The sequence below is a fragment of the Dictyostelium purpureum genome (assembly GCF_000190715.1).
Source record: "Dictyostelium purpureum unplaced genomic scaffold DICPUscaffold_401, whole genome shotgun sequence".
NCBI classification, from domain to species: domain Eukaryota; phylum Evosea; class Eumycetozoa; order Dictyosteliales; family Dictyosteliaceae; genus Dictyostelium; species Dictyostelium purpureum.
The window spans coordinates 1-19,412 of record NW_003519737.1 but is presented as its reverse complement, the minus strand read 5'-3'; the positions used below and the strand labels follow the sequence as shown (position 1 = coordinate 19,412).

The following is a 19,412-nucleotide window of genomic DNA, read 5'->3' as shown; positions in this document are numbered from 1 at the left end:
CATCATATATATTAATATCATAATAGTCATAATACATCGTTCAAACAAATGGTACCTGTATCAAAGACTACCCTAGTATATAGTGGTCAGGTATCAAATAATGTAGATCACAAAATTTATAGAGAAATATGACTCAATAGCTTTTATAGATAAAAAAATTAAAACTATGTTCGTCAAATTAAAAACAAATTAAAACAAATATAGTGTGAAAAAGATCAACTTGATGCAGGAATACCTCCAAAGTATATTAATGCTGCAGGTCCTACTCTTAAAAAAAGAAAATAATAATCTTTCAGTTTACCATAATTTAATTTAAAATAAATCAATTTTAATATTCAAAGTTTCAAACCAATAATCAATAATCAGTTAGAAAACATAACATTATCAATTATAAATCTATCTATAGTTTAAATTTATTTAGATAAACAAAATAATTATTTAATAAAGATAAATTTTATTTTAAAAAAAAATTCCCTAAACTATTATTTTAATTCCTGATTTATATTTTTAATTTTTTATTTTACCATATTTAAAACTATTTTATTTTATTTTTTCCATATAAAAATTTAATTTCATATGTTTTGAAATGACCAATATTTTTTTTTTATTACAAAAAAATTTTAAAATATGGATTCTCTGAATTAATTTTTATTTGTTCCTTTGTTATTTTTAATTTTTTTAATTTTTTTAATTTTTTTAATTTTATCCAATATTTTTTTAATTTTTTTTTAATTTTTAATTATTTTTTTTTAAAAAAATAAACAACCATTCAATCAATCATAAATGTGGAGAAATAACACTGGCAATAATTAAACTTCAAATTATTATGATTATACTTTAAATGTTATTTAAAAATAAATTTATAAAATTAGTTTATAGAGTTATATTTTTAAATATTTTTAAATAATATTATTATGTTTTATACTTGCTGGGTATCAAGTAAAAGGTCAATAAAAGGGTTCATGGATTCGTGAAGAATTGTCCTTATAAAAGAGTAACTTATAAAACAGATAGAGCCATTATAGGGAAATAAGCTATTGACAGTGGATAATAACCACCCACTTTAACATGATAGTTTTCAAGCATATTTTAAACCAGGATCCAAATAATTAGGAAACTTAAAATGAATTAAATAAAGCTTTAAGGTTATTAAAAGAACAGAAAGAAAAACAGAAAATAGAAAGAGAGAATTTTAGAAAAAGAAAAAGAAAAAGAAAAATTAGAAAAAGAGAAATTTGAAAGAAAAGAAAAAGAGGAAAAAGCAAATCATAACAATAGTACTGTAACCCCTTTACATAAATGGTAAAACGGTAAATAGTTTTAAATGTTTTACCTTCAGAATAAAAAAAAAAAATTATAAAATACATTTTAATAAAAAATTATACAAAACTTTAATTAATTTTATTTTTTTATTTTTTCTAATAATTATACATTTATATATATTATGTAACCCTTTTTTGTTTATATTTTTTATATTTTTTATTTTTTTAAGATTAATAAAACTTGTTTTGAATATTTGATTTTAACACTTCCATGTTGGATACCCCTCTTTTTGACACTGTATGGCTCGAGTTTAAATAAACTATCAACTGGTAAAAAAGCAGAGAAATCTTGAATATTAATTTCTTTTCCTAATGGGGTATTGTTGAAATCTACAAGTGAATTGATTGTAAAATGAAAACTGTATTGACCATCATAACTACCTTCTCTTAATATTTCTAAATGCCCAAAAAATATTTTAAAATTTGAATTTGGTAAAACTGATGTTGATTGTAATATGGAGAAAACCTCTTTATCCTCACCAGCTAAATGTTGAATTAATAATGGACACTTATATACACCTTCCAATAAATATACTAAATTTTCTTTTTGATCCAAGACATTTCTAATTTCTTTCATTAATTTAACAGATATTTCCCTTAATTTTTTTTTTCTTGTTTCTAAAAATTTTGCAGAGTACTTTCTGGAACTGGTTTTATATAATTTATAAATCAAATAAACATGGTATCCAGAATCAATCGATTCGATATTATATGGGCAATCGGTGTATAAAGCCAAATATTTGATTTCTTGTGCTGTGGTATATTCATAGTCTGTTTTACTGACGACACGCTTTGTACCCGAATGATTATTAAAAACAATATCTCCTCCTTGATGCTTTGATGGTAATGTTAAAATAACTGTTGCAATATGGTCATTTTTATTAAATTCGGGATCTTCATCTTCTTCATCATCGATACTTATATCTTGATAGTCATTTGACTCCTCGATGGTGCATTCTTCACTTGTTGAAATTACCATTTTATTAAATTGATGATCAATGGTTTCGTTACTATCAATACCTAAACCTTCTTTTACTTTTTCTACTATTTCTAACATCCACGTATCACTAATAGCAACCTTGCTATCAACTACTTCATATTGCTTTTTTAATTGTTTGTCTATAAAGATAGAATATTATTATTATTATTATAAGAAATTATTTAAATTATAAATAAAAAAACTGAATATTTACTAACTTTGGTAATTGTGTAATTATTAATAATCTCCTGAACCTGTGAAGATACAAATGGGATACCAACAAAGTCACAATCTTCAAAATTTTTTCCAATCTTTATTGATATTGGTGTTTTAACAATATAACTACTAAAAAAATTTCCTTTATCTAATGTTTTTGTTTCAACATTTTTTGATTCCCGAAGTAAATCCTCTATTCCAGTATAGTCTTGATATTCTATATCATCTAATATATAGTCTGCCATTTCTTTTTACAATTATTATTATAAGTTTATGATTGTGAATTAAACACAAATTTTGTAAAATTAAAAAAAAAAAAAAATGAAAAATAAAAAAATAAAAAATAAAAAAATAAAATTTTTTTTCAAATAGCAATGAATAAATTTTATTTTGTAATGTTTCTTTTATATTGTTTGTTCTGATGCAATGGTATCCAGGGTATTATCTATTTATTTTTTGTATTGTGAGATTTGGTCAATTGATTCATCTTTATATAATGTGATAGTTGGGTTTTTGATCATCATGATTAAAAATTAAAAAAAAAAAAAAAATAAAAATAAAATTTTTTTTTTTAAAAATAAATAAAAATAAAAAAATATTCGATATTTTGGATGTGAATTTAAATTTATTTTATATTTATTTTATATTTTTTTAAATTACCTTAAATTTTTTATATATTATAATTTATTAATTAATATATTAACTAGAGGAAGCTGGGCATATGCAGGCCCTATTTAGAACACTTATTAGGTTTATCTAAAAAAGATTACAATATTTTAAAAGAAAGAAGTTATTAGACCAAGAATGGGCGATTAAATGTTATTTTACAATGTCATAAAGAGATTGATTTCTTAGTTCAAGCCTTAGAATTTGTATCAAACCATGGTTGGAGGTTTTTACCACTTTATACATTTGTCTTCGCATCTGGTGAATAGGAGGATAGAAGCTAATTTACCAAAATGTTTAAACGTCGTTGGTTAATCAGCATCAATTATAGTCAAGAAAAGGTTACAATTCAAAAAAGGTTCATTCAAATGTTGGTCAGTCAATACAAAAGTTATGGTATGATTAATGAAGGCGATAAAATTATGTTTGGTGTTAGCAGTGTTAAAGATAGTTTAACTTTAATTAATATATTTATCGATATAAAGGGAAGATCAAAAGTAAAGTTTACAATTGCATGTTCAGATGATTCACAAAGTCCAGATTACGATCCAACATGCTTTCAAGTTCCAGTCCCCCTTTCAAGAATTAAACTATTATAAACCAAAGGGGAAAATTTAAATCCAAATGTTCATCATATTTTGAAACTCTATTTGTTTGAAAACTGAGAATAAGGGTTGCATGGTTTTCTCAGTTTTCAAACAAATAGAGTTACAAAAGAAGCATTGATAACTATGATAATGGATTAATTGTTGATAAAAATGATCAAAATAATATCTCATATGATTATAATGTATATTTAAAAAAAGAAAAAAAGAAAAACAATAAAAAGTTATTTAAAAACAATTTATAAATTGTATTATTTATTAAATTGTATTATATTATAAAGAATTCTTTTATTTTGAGTTGATTTTATATTATTTTATTTAAAATTTAGTTTTATTTTTATTATTTCCTTATTTATGAAGAGTATTAATAATTCTGTATTTAATTTTTTTTTTTTTTTTTTTTTTTTAATATTTTTATTTTTTTTTTTTTTTGATCCTTTTTTTATTAATTTATCTGATTTTTTCCTCGGGTAATTTCTGGGTCGAACCATCCCTTGATAATAATTTTTGAAACCATGGTGGCCACTATTGATTTTGGCTTCAACGGGAACATATGTTTTTTGTAAAGAGAGAATCAAATTATTGATAATTTAAATATTTTCACCAAATCCCCATGTTAAATATAAATCTAATTGTTCTAAGGTAAATTAATTTGATCATATAATAATAAACTATATATTTAATGTTAATTCTCCAAAAATATCGTTATACTAACATAATCTTATTGTGAAAATATTTTCATAGGATACTATCTAAAATTTAACTATTATTATTATTATAATTATTTATATTGTTATTGTTATTATTGTGTTGTTATTTTTTGTTTTTGTTGATTATGTTGCCAATTGAGCAAACCAAGTTAGAACATAAATTTAAAAATAAAGATACAAGGAAAATTTTTTTTTTAATTTATTAAATAATTTATTCAATTTCTATTTGTTATTTGATTGTCATTATATATTATAAAAAAAAAAAAAAAAAAAAAAAAAAAAAAACCTCTTGTAAATAAGGGGGTTGAGGTTCATAAATACTTTTTTTATAGTATTATAATTATAACAAAATTGATAATATATATGACACATCGCAATGATATATATAAAACATGATATAATTCAATTTTTTAAAAAAAAAAAAAAAAAAAAAAAAACCCCAATTTTTAAAAAATTTATAATAAAATAAACATTGTTTTATATAAAGTTAATATAATATTTTTTTTAAAATTTTTTTTTGTTTTTATTGACCCACACAAAAAAATATATTTTTTAATTAAAAAAAAAAAAAAATTCTTTTTTTCATTAAATAAAAAATAAAAATTTGTATATAGTTTCACATAGCATAAAATATTAAAAAAAAAGTTTTAAATAATAGCAATTATATTTCACAATCAATAATAACTTTCATTTTTTTTATATTCACTCATTAATTAAAAAAAATGCTAGAATCAATTTTATTTGCTATTTTAATTTGGTCATTAATAATTTTAAAATTAATTTTCAGTTTAACCCCACAAAAAACCCACACCAATAATGAAACCCACATCAATAATGACACACACACCAATAATGACACACACACCAATAATGAAACCCATGCCAATAATGAAACTCATGCCAATAATGAAACCCATGCCAATAATGAAACCCATGCCAATAATGAAACCCAAACCAACTACCACAAAAATAGCCAATCCAGATATTCTGTCCCAATCGATCAATCCCCATCAAGCCAAAATATGAATTCCAGTTCCCCATCATGCCATAGTTCCTCATCACCCAGTAGAATGTTTTGTTGTTCCAACTCAGAAGATTACTCCTTAACTGATCAAGATATATATGGTCATCCATTATCCAAAGAGATTTTATCTCGTTCCCCATCATATTATCTTGATAAGATGTATACCCCAAAAAAACCAATCGATCCATATCCATACATACCAATCGATCACTCCAAAGGCTTCAACCCAAATTTACGTCTTTGTGATGTAAGACACCCAATGCCTTGGGAAATTGAAAGAATGGAAGAAGAAAGATTGGAAAAGGAAAATCAAGAGAAAGAACGTATCGAAAAATTAAAGAGAGAACAACAAGAAAAGGAGCATATGGAACAATTAGAAAAAGAAAGACAAGAGAAAGAACAACAAGAAAAGGAACATATGGAGCAATTAGAAAAAGAAAGACAAGAGAAAGAACGTATTGAGGCTTTAGAAAAAGAAAGACAAGAAAATGAACGTAGACAAGCTCTAGAAAGAGAAAGATTAATTAAAGAGCAACAAGAAAGAGAGCAGAAAGAAAGAGAATGTATCCAAGAATTATTAAGAGAAAGATTAGAAAGAGAAGAAAGGATACGTATAGAGAATTTGGGAAAGAGCCAGATTGCAAAGAGAAAGAGAAGAAAGAGAAGAAAGAGAAAAAGAACAACAACTAAGAGAACAGCAGCAAAGAGAACAACAAGAAAGAGAACAACAAGAAAGAGAAGAAAGAGAAGCACAAGAGAGAGAACAACAAGAAAGAGAACAACAAGAAAGAGAGGAAGCTGAACGTAGAGAAAACCAAGATCGATGTACTATTTGCATTGAGAGAATTGAACCAAGTCAACTTGCAATTATCGATTGTAACCACAATTTTTGTTACGATTGTATTATGGAATGGTGTTATCGTCGTGATAACATATGTCCAAATTGCAGAGCTCCATTCTTTTTAGTAAGAGTAAGTAATTCATACATTCATATTTATACATAATAAATAAAACATATATATTAATTTAATTTATTATTTAATTGTAGAGAGCTAATCAAGTTGACCGTTCAACAGATGAAGCTAATGTAGAACAAGGTACTCATGATGAAAATCCAGCTAATAATCAAGATAATGCTGCTAATAATAATAATCAAAGTCCACCAGTATTAAATAATGATGTTTCAAATTCCAACGATTCAGAAGTCGAGATGGAAATATATGACCGTATGGATATCGATTAGATTCCCATAACCGTTTCAAATAGGAATTATTAGATTTCATGGATATTGATCAAGAATTTGCTGGCCACTAATTCAATGATTACATGGACATAGATCAATAATATACTATTCATATGGAAACGGATTAAAAACTAAATCAAAAAAGGTCAAAACTGCAAACATCATCAAGGGACAAACATTCTCATCAGTATCAACATTTCTAGTATTAAATTTTCATCGCATTGGCTTCAAATTTACACAACTACGTTCAATAAGTTCTCAAGGTTTCCATTTACAAGTTCTCCTCTTATTGTAACTATAATATTATTATTTACTAAAATATTATAAAATTTGAATATAAAAGAAACTAATATTTTATTTTAATTCTTAAATAGTATAATTATAGTTAATTCTCTTTCAGTATTATCAAGTTCTTTAATGTCAATTATAGGGCATTTATTTAATTAAGGTAACTATAATATTAATATTTTCATAATTATTGTATATAAACATAAAAGAAACTAATATTTAAATTTAATTCTTATATAGTTCTTTTTCTCACAATATTATCATGTTCTCTCTTTAATGTCAAGAATAAGGCATTTATATCATTAAGGTAACTATAGTGTTAATACTTACATAACCATTATATTTAAATATAAAAGAAACTAATATTTAATTTTAATTCATATAAAGTAAAATTATATCTCTTTCTCTTTCGGTATCTGATTCTTTCTTTAATGTCAAGAATAAGGCATATATTATTAAGGTAACGATTGTTTATATTTACATTTATTAAATTTAAATATAAAATAAACTAACATTTAATTCAATTTAGTTTAATTCTCTTTCAAGCTCAACACGCTCTATTTTAAGTCTACGTTCGTATGATCATTATTTTAAGGTAACTAATATGTGATATTTACATAATTATTATTAAATTTGAATATAAAAAAAACTAATATCTAATTTTAATTCTTATTTAGTTTAAGTTTATTCTTTCTTTTTCAGTTTCAATACGTTGTTTATTTTAAGTAATCAATCATACATTGGGGTCCATATATTCTATTAAATCATGGTTCGGTATATCCTTTCTAATTGAAGTTTCGAGTCGTTCATCAAACACTGGGGTTTTTTCAGGTCAGTCATCAAATATTGGGGATTAAATAAATTCTTTTTCAAGTCACTCATCATACATCGGGGATTCAGTATATTCTTTTAAAATTGCGGTTTTCAAGTCATTCATCATACATCAGGGTTCAGCATATTCTTTTTATTTGGGGTTTTCAAGTCACTCATCATACATTGGGGTTCAGTATATTCTTTTAAAATTGGGGTTTTAAAGGCATTCATCATACATTGGGTTCAGCATATTCTTTTAAATGAGGTTTTCAAGTCATTCATCATACATTGGGTTCAGTATATTCTTTTAAATGTGGTTTTCAAGGCATTCATCATACATCGGGTTCAGCATATTCTTTTAAATGTGGTTTTCAGGTCATTCATCATACATTGGGTTCAGTATATTCTAAGTGTGGTTTTCAAGTCATTTATCAAACATTGGGGGTTTTTTCAAGTAACTCATCATTCATTAGGGTTTAGTTTGTTCTTTTTAATTTGCTTTTTTTTCAGGTCATTCATTCATTGGGGTATTTGTACTATAAAGGTAATTATAATGTAAATATATATATAGTTATTATTATATTTAATTAATTCGAATTCTTTCTATTTCAAAACTCGAATATTAATATAAATAATAATGATGATAATGAAAATAAAAAAAATAAAAATATAAATAATAGTAATAGTAATAATAATAATAATGAAAACAATAATAATAATAACAATAATAGAGTATAAAAAATAATAATTATTAAAATAATCATGTTATATAAAAACAAGAAAAGTAATCCATCCAACTCTATTCATTCATCGATTCATTCTGCTTTCCAAATCAAAATCAAAGTTAATCAATTCGAAAATTCAAATCTAAAATCTATTTACTCAGAATCAATTTCATTCTTTCCAATAAAGTTTATTTTCAACAATGGGTTTATTCTATCATCATTTATGTATTAAATATATTCAACAAAAACGAGTTACACTTTCATCCGTTTTATTAAGTACAAATTTATGTCATTTGGTTACAGATCCAGGTCTACCTTCATCATCAATTATCATTTATTATTATTATATAGAATTAAAAATTCTCCATCCCTAGTTAATTTAATTTTCAATTCATGTTCAAAATAAAGATCTTTAATTTAAATTATCTTTTAAATTTAATAAAATAAATTTATTTTTTTTTAATTAATTTATCAATGAGTTTTTCTTAAATAAATATTTAAATTAACAAATATACATTTAGTTTTCTTTTTAGGGAATATTAAATAAATAAAATTCAATATCTTTTTTTCATAATTATTTTTTGATTTGATGTAAATAATTAAAAATATGAAAATTTGCTAAAAATTATTTTTTTTATTTTTTTTTTATTTTTTTTAATTTTATATTATATTTTTTTTATTTTTATTTTTATCACCCAAATATAATAATGAATGGTTATTAAAATTAAAAAAAATATAATTAGTATATGTTCCTAAAAGTGGAATATAAATAAGGTAAAGTAATAAAAACTATTATTATAAAATCAAAAGTGGCTATATAAATCAAAAACTATCATTATAACTTTTTAATAATGATGTGACTCATCTTTTATTTTTTTGGTAGAAAATTTGAAATTTCTTTTTTTTAAATAAAAACAGAACCCCATTTTTTTTTATTTTATAAAAAAAAATTTTTTCTTTTTTTTTAATTAAAAAATTTTTTATTTTTTATTTTTTTGTGGATGTGGGGGAAAATTATATTTTTTTCATTTCATTTTCGTTTTATAAATACAAATAATTATATTCATTTATTTTTTTATTAAAATAGTCAATAATAATAATAATTAATAATAGCTATAATTTTTTATATACATTAAATAAATAACACCTCCACTAAATAATAATTTCAATATCTACTTTAAACAAACCACCTTTAAAAAAATGAACCACTATGTTGTTTTATTTTGTGAAACCATTATCACAATAGTTTTTTCCTTCTTATTTGGTATGGTTTTAATTAAATACTATTTCAACAACAAAAATGGCAACAACAACTACAATAATGGCATCAACCACAACAATGGAAATGGCAACTATCAATCAAATACACCATATTATGAACAAATTCCATATGATCGCCCAGTATCAGAAAGAGAACCATCCAATTACCCAACCTTCAATAAAAGCGAAGCACGCCATTCTTTTTCTGATGAACCACAATCATCAAATTATACAGAAACAGATCATGGACATAAAAGTGAACCATCAGTCTACCCAACTTTTAATCAAAAAGAATCTCGTCATTCTGTAAAAAAAGAACAATCACCACATGCTCCTCCAGAATCAGCAACTTCTCCACCAGATTATCAAAATGAGCCAAATCATACTTATAAAAGGGAAGCATCTAACTACCCAAATTTCAACAAAAATGAAGCTCGTTATTCATTTTCCGATGCACAAAAACCATCCAACTCTCCAGAATCTGGTTATATTCATAAAAGAGAATCATCCGACTATCCATCTTTTAACCAAAATGAGTCGCGTCATTCTTTTTCTGGTGCACCACAATCACAATATTATCCAGAATCACAATGTAATGGTGCAAATTCCAATGGAGAACCACCATGTGTAGAGGAGTATGATGAAGTAAGTGGAGAATGGGTTCCATTTTATTAATCATTGTATGTAGTGTATAAAATCAAAGAGGGTCAAAACAATTTACAACATTTTCAACTAAACTCAATGCCATTTCAAAATAGCCAACTCATTTTTTTTTCTCAATAACCACACCTAAAATAATTTTTTTTTCATTTAAATTTTATACTTTTTCAATAACCACACTTATAGTTTTTTCACATAGTAAGTATTTGCACATTAATATACAAACCCAATATTTAAATATATAATGATGAAATTAGGAATCTGAAAATACTAATATTAACAATTTAATCTTTATTAATTTATTAAAAAATAGGTATAACAATCTGTATCCAATTATCAAGTTATCCTTCAGGGTCTGCTAGCTTCAATAAAGAATTAGTATAAGTTTACCGAAAGCCACATGAACCGATTAAAACAGATTTATAGTATTTATTATAGTCTATAAAAATCTATCAACAAGTGATAATAGTCTATTTGTACCCAAGCCAGTCAATTACAATTAAATATAATTCTTCTCTTTCAAATCTTTTAAAATCAAGCAAATCAGCTAATGAAAAACTCAAATCAAGTTACTATCAAATATTAGTCAAGTGCAATTTTATGTTCAAACTCAACGAATTCCGTTCTTATAGACTATGGGGGTTATGTTTATAAGATGAAACATAAAACTTTTGCAAACAATTGAGAAAGTTAGTTTAATGTTGAATTTGCCAAATTAATTAAACTTTGTATACCAAGTTTTTAAAGAAAGTATTATCAAAATTGTGTATTCTGGCTATATACTTACGTCCTAAGTTAGATCAAATTATTTCAGAACTTTAAATATTCCTAAATACCGAACAGTCAGCTCCATCAGATTGATTAACCTATAGAAGTAATAACATCAAATATAAAATCAAAATAATAATAATCATTAGCTACAATATTATATATTATAACAAAGTTCAAATATTTCAAAATAATCATCTATTTAAAGAATATCTATTTTGTCCTGGCCAGGCAAATGCGATATAACTAAATAGTTTTATAAAGAAATAATTGTCCTTTCAGTCCCAATGGTTTATCAAAAATATTTAAAATATGGTTCCCAGAGATATTAGTATCTGATTGAAGATCAAGTTTCTTTAATGAAGCGTCATTTCAATTAAAACATATCAGAAGTACTGAAACTGTCCATATAGAGGTTCTCTCCGTGATTATTAGAACCAAATAATGGATCCTCAAACTAAGCACTGTGTATTTAAATTCATCGGTATTAGGTAAATTAAACATTATCAATCAAGTTCAAGTTTGTGGTTCAACATCAACATTGACGCTACAACCCACATTATTGTAGTTAAGAGGGTATTCTATCAAATGATTATTGAAATATATATAAATAAATTAAGAATCATCTATCCATGTGATATTATAACATTATCAATAAACTCTTGGTCTCTATAATAGCAATAGATTCTATCAAACTATCCATAAAGTAGCTCCAATACATGCAGTATCAAAGAAGAATTTTAAATTAATAAAGATTATACATTTTTTAGAAAAAATAAATAAGAATTAAAATAAAATATTGTTTTATCATTAAAGTTTAACTATATATGCGTTTTTCTTTTTAACAATAAAATTTTACTATTAAAAAATAATAAATGTTTGATTATAAAAAATAATAAAAACTAGTTAAAGTCTAAAAAAAATAAAAGAAAAATAATTTTAAAAAGAGAATTTTTGTGTTGAGTGAACTAATTATAAATTATAAAATCATAATTGATTTTATAATAAATAATTAATTTAAAAAATAAATTAAATTTTATTAATAGAAAAAAATATAATAATTCTTTTCTATTTATATTAATTTTTTTTTTATGATTGTTGAGTGTTTTTTTTTAAACGATTGAGAGACCACCATCAACAACTAATGATTGACCGGTAATGTATGATGATTCGGTACCGTTTAATAAGAAACAAACTGGTTTAGCAATTTCAACTGGTTGGCAGATTCTACGTAAAGGAGTTTGAGCTTCTAAATGTGGTTGATGTTCAGCTGGTAAGAATTGACGTAACATTGAAGTTTCGGTACTACCTGGAAGAACGGCATTGACTCTGATACCATTGACACCGTATTCAGCAGCAGCAGCTTTGGTGATACCTAAGATAGCGTGTTTAACAGCACCATAGGATGCATTGTAAGCAAAACCAAGTAAACCAGCAATGGAACTGATGTTGACGATACTGTAGTCACCTTTGCCTTGTTTTTCCATTTGTTTGACTACTTCTTTGATACATAACCAGGTACCTTTGATGTTAATATCCATCATTTTAGTGAAGGTTTCTTCTGGGTATTCACTGATTCTAGCTAAGGTACCTAAAATACCAGCATTGTTAACAGCACCATCGATACCACCTAATTTTTCAGCAACAGTTTGGACCATAGCAACAACATCTTCAGTCTTTGAGATATCACATTTAATGGCAACAGTTTCAACAGTGGCACTGACTTTTTTCATTAATTCGATAGTTTCGTTACAGTTTTCGACGTTAATATCAGCAAGAGCAACTTTGGCACCCTTTGAGGCTAATTCTAAACAGATTGCTCTACCAATACCTTGACCGGCACCAGTGACTAAAATTCTTTTTCCTTCCATTTTGTTGAGTTTTGTTATTAAAATTATTTATAGAAATGATATTATTTATAAATTAAAGATTGTTATTTGATTTATTTTTATTATTTAAATATGATTTAAAAAAAAAAAAATTGATGTTTTTCTTATTATAATGAAAAGTTTTATATTTTATGTTATATATTTGTAATTCGAGATATTAATATAATGTTTAAAAAATTGAATTTAATCTCGGAGTTATTTAAAACTATTATGAAAATTAAAGTCAAAGTGTATTAAATTGAATATTAATAATTAAAAATTGTAAATATATAAAAAATTAAACTTTCGAACAGAGTAACTTTTATATTTTTTCTTTATTTAAAATTTATATTTAGTTGTAAAAATAATTTTGTTTTGTGTAAAAAAAAAAAAAATAAAAAAATTTTTTTCGAGGCTTTTATTTTTTTTTTTTTTTTTGATGAAAATAAAAAAAAAAAATAAAAAAAAATGAAAATAAATAATTATAAATAAATAATAGTTTTTCGCCATGGGAAATCATGGTGTCGACAATAGTTTTTTTTTTTTTTTAAATTTTCAAAAACCTATCTTCGTGCACTGGGCGTTCTATAAATACCTTTTAAAAAACATTCAAATTTTTGTGTATAAAAACAAATGTTTTATTTATCAAATAAAATTAGATAAAAAATTATTATTTATTTGTTTAATATTCATATGATATTTTTTTTATTTTTTTTTACAAAAAATGAATAATGTTTCAAATTATTCAAGAAAAAGAAATTTTATTGATATCGGAAGAAATTCCTTAAAATTAAAATATTTTCTGTGAATTTCTAAATCTCTATTTTTTAAAAAATCAATCACCCCCCCAAATAAAAAATGTAATTTTTTTAAAACCTTAAAATTATAAAAAAATATCAAACAAAAAAAAATTAAAAAAAAATTAACTTTTAAAAGGGTATTTTTTTTTTATTTTATTTTTTTAATCATTTTTAATATATTTTATTTTTAATATATATTATTTTTAATATATTATATTATTAATATCAAATTAATTAAATTATGCAAGAAAACACTCAAGAAACTATTGTAAGAAAAGAATCAAATGATGAAAATCCCTTAGTTTTTTTATTACCTATTATACTCGGATTAGCTCTATTTGTTTTAATAGGAGGGACTTATTTAACATTTAAAATATTTAAATATCCAGACAATAACCCTGATGAAGAGGAATCTCTCTGCGATAATCAAAGTTTAGATGGCCATCAATTAGTTAGTATTGAAGAAAATATATTTCAAGATGGTGATGACAAATTTTCAATAAAAAGTGATAATATAATTAACAATAGTTTAGACCAAGACCCCCATATTCAAATAAATATAGACTAAAAAAAAAAAAAAAAAAAAAAAAAACAAATATAATAAAATTGTAAAATATAAAATTAATAAATATAAATTATTAGTTTGTTTTTATTTTAAAAAAATTTATTTTAATATTTTTTATTAATTAAAAATTTTTGGAATCGGGATTGATAAGAGTGAAAGGAATTTAGGAATGAATTTGGTGTGTAAAGTTTTTAATAGAGGTGATTTAAATAGTATGCTCATTAGCAATGACTTTTCATCAATTATGATTTCTATAATGAATACTGGTGTGCCATTAGTTTGATTTTGTTCTTGTAATGGGTCATCTACTATATTTTGACGTGCATAGTAATAAAGTTTTGTTTGATCATTAACACTACCAAAAGCTAAACATAATATACCTTCTTTTGACATTACTGATTCGATCTCGCTGTTATCAATAAATCTATCTAATTGAATATCGAAATTATGGCCATCTTCTAATGAGAGCCATAATGATTGGAATTCGTCTGGTGATAATTCTGGTCTTTGTTCTAACATAAATGTATCCTAAAAAAATAATAATTATTAATAAATTTTTTTTTTTTTTATAAATAAATTTAATACATACAATTAAGTTTGAAGGTGAGGATTCAATTTGTTTAATAATTGATTTACTATCGCTATTATTTGTTGTTGATTGTTGATTGTTATTATTATTATTGTTGTTATTATTATTATTATTATTGCCGTTTGTAATTGATAATAAATAATTTTTTTGATTTTCTATAATTTGATTTTTTTCATTTTCAACTTCTTCTTTACTTTTAATAAAAATTAAGGATGGTTTACAATATAATACAGAAAGAGTATTAAATTCATCAAAAATTTTATCACGATATTCGTTTGTTTCATCTTCTAAAAATGAATTGATTGGTTGATTTTTTGAGGCGTTTATAATGGATGAGGCTTTTTCTACGTCTAATAATAATATACGACTATAAAATAAAGAGATTTCATGAAGATCTGGGTCTTGAGAAAGATTTGAGCATTTTGTAATAATATCTCTAATAATTGGTAACATTTCTCCTGGTCTTTCAAAAAATACTTTTAAAGATGTGGTTAAAAGCTGAATTTTAATAAAAGTTGGTTGCTGATCAAAGTGGTCTTTAAAGAATTCTTCAATAATGTATGGTGTGTCCTCTTGCACATTTGGTTCTTCACCAAGCATCCAAAGAATTGATTCGTTGGCTTGTGGAGGAAGTGTATATTGAAGTAAACTTGATGTGATATATGGCAAGACATTGTTGAGATGTTTTGGGTAAACTCTAAGGAAATCCTTTAAACAAATTAAACTATACGATAAAATAGTTTCATTTATAAATCCAGAATGATCACCGACCCCATCACCACCACTTGTATCGATTGTGGTTTTTAAGAATGGTAAAAAGATTCTTTCTAAAATGTGCTTGTCAATTGGATATTTCTCTTGGTTCTTTTTATGCTTTTGGGCTATATCTGTAATTGCATTCATTGCTTGTTTACACAATGAGTGATCTTCATGGAGGTATTCGCTGAGTTCTGTTACAATTTCGTCAATGGCTTCAATGTAGGTTTGATTGGCAGCTATCTCTTGCAATACTTTAACTTTTAAGGTTTTTATGTACATTGGGTCGTTGTATTTACAATAGAATTGCTTATAGTATTTGTTGAATAGTTTTGGTGATCTGCTCATTAAAAGATAAATATGATTTAAAATTGTATAGGATGTTTCGTTTGATTCAGAGTTTTCCATTAATGTAATTAAAGGTTCTTTAATTCTTTCATAAACTTGTTCTTGAATTTCTTCTAAATCATCTGTGTATTTTAAAAATATTTTAATTGTTGATAATGTTACTGCACTATTTGAATGACTTAATCTATCATCTAATAAATTCTATAAATAAATAAAAAATTAATATATTGATTATATTATTATATTGATATTTATATGGTATAATAATTACTAAAATTTCTAAACCTTCTTCTTCGTTTGATGGCTTGTATCTTGATAAACAATCTAAAATAATGCATTGAGACCATTCATTAAATTCTTTAAATTTGCTCATTAGATGTTGCACTAAGTCGAAAGTGAATGTCCAACCTGGTCTAATTTCATTCAATGCAGATATAGCATTTACAATAACTTGAGGATCTTGATCCATAATCATACCATAAATACTTGGAATAAATGTATCTAAATCAAAGCTTTTTGGTGAAAGGTGATAAAGTTTTGCTAAACCCAATAATGCTGTTTTTCTAACATAGCCTGAGAAATCGGTTAAATGTTTACCAATTTCAACATTTGCATATTCTAAAATGGTTTCAGAGCTAAATAAAAATTAGTATATATTTATACATAAATATATTTTTATTAAATATGAAATAATTACTCTAGTGAGCATAAGCTTCTAAGTGCTAAACCCCTGATAATCGGGTTTCTATCTGTACAATCCCTCTAATATAAAAATATTATTAGAATTTTTGATTTTTTAATAGTTATAGTTTTGTTTAAATAAAATACATACTCTAATTGTATTAATAACAAGTAATAATAAATCTGGATTGCTTTTTGAATAGTGAACAATATAAAGATAAACCAATTTCTTTATAACTATATTATTACTACTTCCCACCATAATTACATCAGGGAATAATGCAGAGACATCCATACCAATGGTCATAAAATAAATAATTCTTTGTAAGATTTCTTTAATTTTTTCGGCATCTCTTTCGTTTACAGCATTTGATAAATTCATTTTTAATAAACCTATTTCGCTTTTTTTAATTTCTGAAAAATAAGATTCTTTTTTACCTTGTGACGCATTGTTGTTATTGTTGTTGATAGTAACAATATTCCCAACATTATTTCCTGCTTTCATTTTATTATTTTAAGTGATGTAGATATCTATATATCTATTACTCTTTTATTTTTAAACAAAACTAAGTTTAAAATAATCAACTAAAATTAATATCAAAGGGGGTATATATGAGTGTGTGTGTATGTGTGTGTGCGTGTTGTTTCTGATTACAAATTTGAATACTTACAAATAAATGATAAAAGTATTTATTATTTTATATAAAACAATACTATTATTTATTAAAAAAGTTGTAATCTAGTGTTATTTGTTTTTAAAATATAAAATAATAAAAAAAAAAAAATCCAAAAATCAAAAATTTTAATTTTTTTTTTTTTTGAAATATTTTTTATTTTTTTTTTTAATTAATTTCTTTTAATTTTATTAAATATAGAACTAACGATTAAAATAGAAACTACCCCCTAAAGTATAAAAAATAAAATGATATGATATACCAATAATAATTTTTAAAAAAATAAAGAAAGCATAAAAAATACATCGTTAAAACATCATCATTTATTATAATTAATAAAAAAAATTATTTAATAAATCTAAATATTTATTTAATTTTAATTTTATTTTAAATGTAAGTTTTTATTGATTTATTTAATTTATTTATTATTTATTTATTTATTATTTATTTATTTATTTATTTATTTATTTATTTATTTATTTATTTTTTATTTATTTACATTGTTTTTTTTTTTATACTATTATTTAAATAATAACTTTTTTGCCACCCAACAAAATGGATATAATCATTAAATAATAAGATAGATAGTATATTCTTATGGTCTTCATATTTAGCATTTGTGTTTCACCATAGGAAGCTCTAACTATTAAGTCACACATTCTAGGGAGAATAACTAGGTTTAATAAAAAAAAAAAAAAAATAAAAAAAAATTAATATTTAAAAAATAACCATTATTGTTGCCATCCTTATAAAATAATATTCACCTAATAACGAAATAAATAATGGATTTTTTAAACGATTTATTAATACAATACTATATAAGCAATATCTATTTAATTTAAAAAAATGGTTAAAAATCAAATAAATATTTACTTTATTATAATAATATTAATATTAATAATAATACATACGTAATGAACACACCAGTATAAAAATATAAAGAGTTTTCTTTGCCCAATAAAATAGCAAGGGTTTTTATGTTTGCTTTACTATCGGTTTCGAAGTCACGGTGATAGTTTCCATGCAAAGCTTGAAGAATAGCAATTGAAACAGAGATTGAATAATAGGTGATGGGTTCTTTAGAGTTGCAGATTACAAGGTTTCCAGTGGCACTAAAGTAGTATAGTGACATGAATGACCAATGAAAAACACCAAAAATCAATTGTCCTACTCCGATATATTTTCCGTGTGTATAAGTTGAAGCGCAAATTAGTTGAAATACAACAAATTGTATAATCACTTTTGAAGTGCTCCATTGATAGAAATAGCAAACTACCATTAAAATGCAAAATATTGATAAAAGTGTGTGCTTAATGTAATCTAGCAAGGTGTTGATATCGATGTAGTCAAATAGAGTCCTGTCCTTTGATTTTAGTCTATCATCCACTTTATTTATATAATCAACATAGGAATTTACCAAATAGATTAGATTGTGACATTGGAATGCTAATGCTAGGGATAATAATGATAGCCATATATTAATTCGGTTAGTCTGAACCCAGCTGGTCGAAAGGGTTGTAAAAAAGTTTATAAAAAAGTGTTTACAAACATATGCTCGGCTCGAAATTAAATAGCGATATATCATAAACTTTAATGAATAGAACATTTTAATGGTATTACTAATTACATATGTTTTAAAAGAATTTAATGGTTTCATTTTCTTTATTTTAATAAATATATAAACAACAGATATAACAAAACTCTGAATGATAAAAAATATTTTTTTTTTCATATATAAAGGGGGTTGTGGTTTTTAAACAAGTAAACAAATTAATAAAATAATAATAAAATAATAAAATAATAAATAATATTGATAATAAAAATAAACAATAACAATAACAATAATGGTAAT

The 19,412-nt window shown here is 23.7% G+C and overlaps 9 protein-coding genes across 9 annotated transcripts in view; 4 read left to right on the top strand and 5 right to left on the bottom strand.

Annotated features, from left to right (window-relative positions):
* DICPUDRAFT_157983 (uncharacterized protein) overlaps positions 1 to 1,086 on the bottom strand; it is a gene marked incomplete at both ends in the record, with an annotated part of 4,235 nt that extends 3,149 nt beyond the window's left edge. Inside the window, one exon of the mRNA XM_003293126.1 lies at positions 1,043 to 1,086. Within this exon, the coding sequence (XP_003293174.1) occupies positions 1,043 to 1,086 (44 nt within the window). The remainder of the gene's footprint in view (positions 1 to 1,042) is intronic.
* A 393-nt stretch (positions 1,087 to 1,479) lies between these two features.
* On the bottom strand, positions 1,480 to 2,762 carry DICPUDRAFT_83753 (uncharacterized protein; the record flags this gene model as incomplete). Its single annotated transcript, XM_003293125.1, has 2 exons — positions 1,480 to 2,441; positions 2,516 to 2,762. 2 exons carry the CDS (start codon positions 2,760 to 2,762, stop codon positions 1,480 to 1,482), a joined length of 1,209 nt encoding a protein of 402 aa, XP_003293173.1.
* A 714-nt stretch (positions 2,763 to 3,476) lies between these two features.
* On the top strand, positions 3,477 to 3,782 carry DICPUDRAFT_157981 (uncharacterized protein; the record flags this gene model as incomplete). Its single annotated transcript, XM_003293131.1, has 1 exon — positions 3,477 to 3,782. One exon carries the CDS (start codon positions 3,477 to 3,479, stop codon positions 3,780 to 3,782), a length of 306 nt encoding a protein of 101 aa, XP_003293179.1.
* Positions 3,783 to 5,520: 1,738 nt separating this feature from the next.
* On the top strand, positions 5,521 to 6,765 carry DICPUDRAFT_157979 (uncharacterized protein; the record flags this gene model as incomplete). The annotated part of the gene is made up of 3 exons (XM_003293130.1): positions 5,521 to 6,133; positions 6,156 to 6,493; positions 6,571 to 6,765. 3 exons carry the CDS (start codon positions 5,521 to 5,523, stop codon positions 6,763 to 6,765), a joined length of 1,146 nt encoding a protein of 381 aa, XP_003293178.1.
* Positions 6,766 to 9,791: 3,026 nt separating this feature from the next.
* DICPUDRAFT_157976 (uncharacterized protein) lies at positions 9,792 to 11,196 on the top strand (the record flags this gene model as incomplete). Its single annotated transcript, XM_003293129.1, has 2 exons — positions 9,792 to 10,496; positions 11,098 to 11,196. 2 exons carry the CDS (start codon positions 9,792 to 9,794, stop codon positions 11,194 to 11,196), a joined length of 804 nt encoding a protein of 267 aa, XP_003293177.1.
* Positions 11,197 to 12,391: 1,195 nt separating this feature from the next.
* DICPUDRAFT_157974 (uncharacterized protein) lies at positions 12,392 to 13,150 on the bottom strand (the record flags this gene model as incomplete). Its single annotated transcript, XM_003293124.1, has 1 exon — positions 12,392 to 13,150. One exon carries the CDS (start codon positions 13,148 to 13,150, stop codon positions 12,392 to 12,394), a length of 759 nt encoding a protein of 252 aa, XP_003293172.1.
* Positions 13,151 to 14,188: 1,038 nt separating this feature from the next.
* On the top strand, positions 14,189 to 14,515 carry DICPUDRAFT_83748 (uncharacterized protein; the record flags this gene model as incomplete). Its single annotated transcript, XM_003293128.1, has 1 exon — positions 14,189 to 14,515. One exon carries the CDS (start codon positions 14,189 to 14,191, stop codon positions 14,513 to 14,515), a length of 327 nt encoding a protein of 108 aa, XP_003293176.1.
* Positions 14,516 to 14,598: 83 nt separating this feature from the next.
* Positions 14,599 to 17,391, bottom strand: DICPUDRAFT_58333 (uncharacterized protein; the record flags this gene model as incomplete). The annotated part of the gene is made up of 5 exons (XM_003293123.1): positions 14,599 to 15,040; positions 15,102 to 16,406; positions 16,477 to 16,840; positions 16,903 to 16,967; positions 17,038 to 17,391. 5 exons carry the CDS (start codon positions 17,389 to 17,391, stop codon positions 14,630 to 14,632), a joined length of 2,499 nt encoding a protein of 832 aa, XP_003293171.1. The 3' UTR covers positions 14,599 to 14,629.
* A 693-nt stretch (positions 17,392 to 18,084) lies between these two features.
* Positions 18,085 to 19,145, bottom strand: DICPUDRAFT_41654 (uncharacterized protein; the record flags this gene model as incomplete). The annotated part of the gene is made up of 3 exons (XM_003293122.1): positions 18,085 to 18,203; positions 18,325 to 18,389; positions 18,472 to 19,145. 3 exons carry the CDS (start codon positions 19,143 to 19,145, stop codon positions 18,085 to 18,087), a joined length of 858 nt encoding a protein of 285 aa, XP_003293170.1.
* Positions 19,146 to 19,412: the final 267 nt, after the last annotated feature.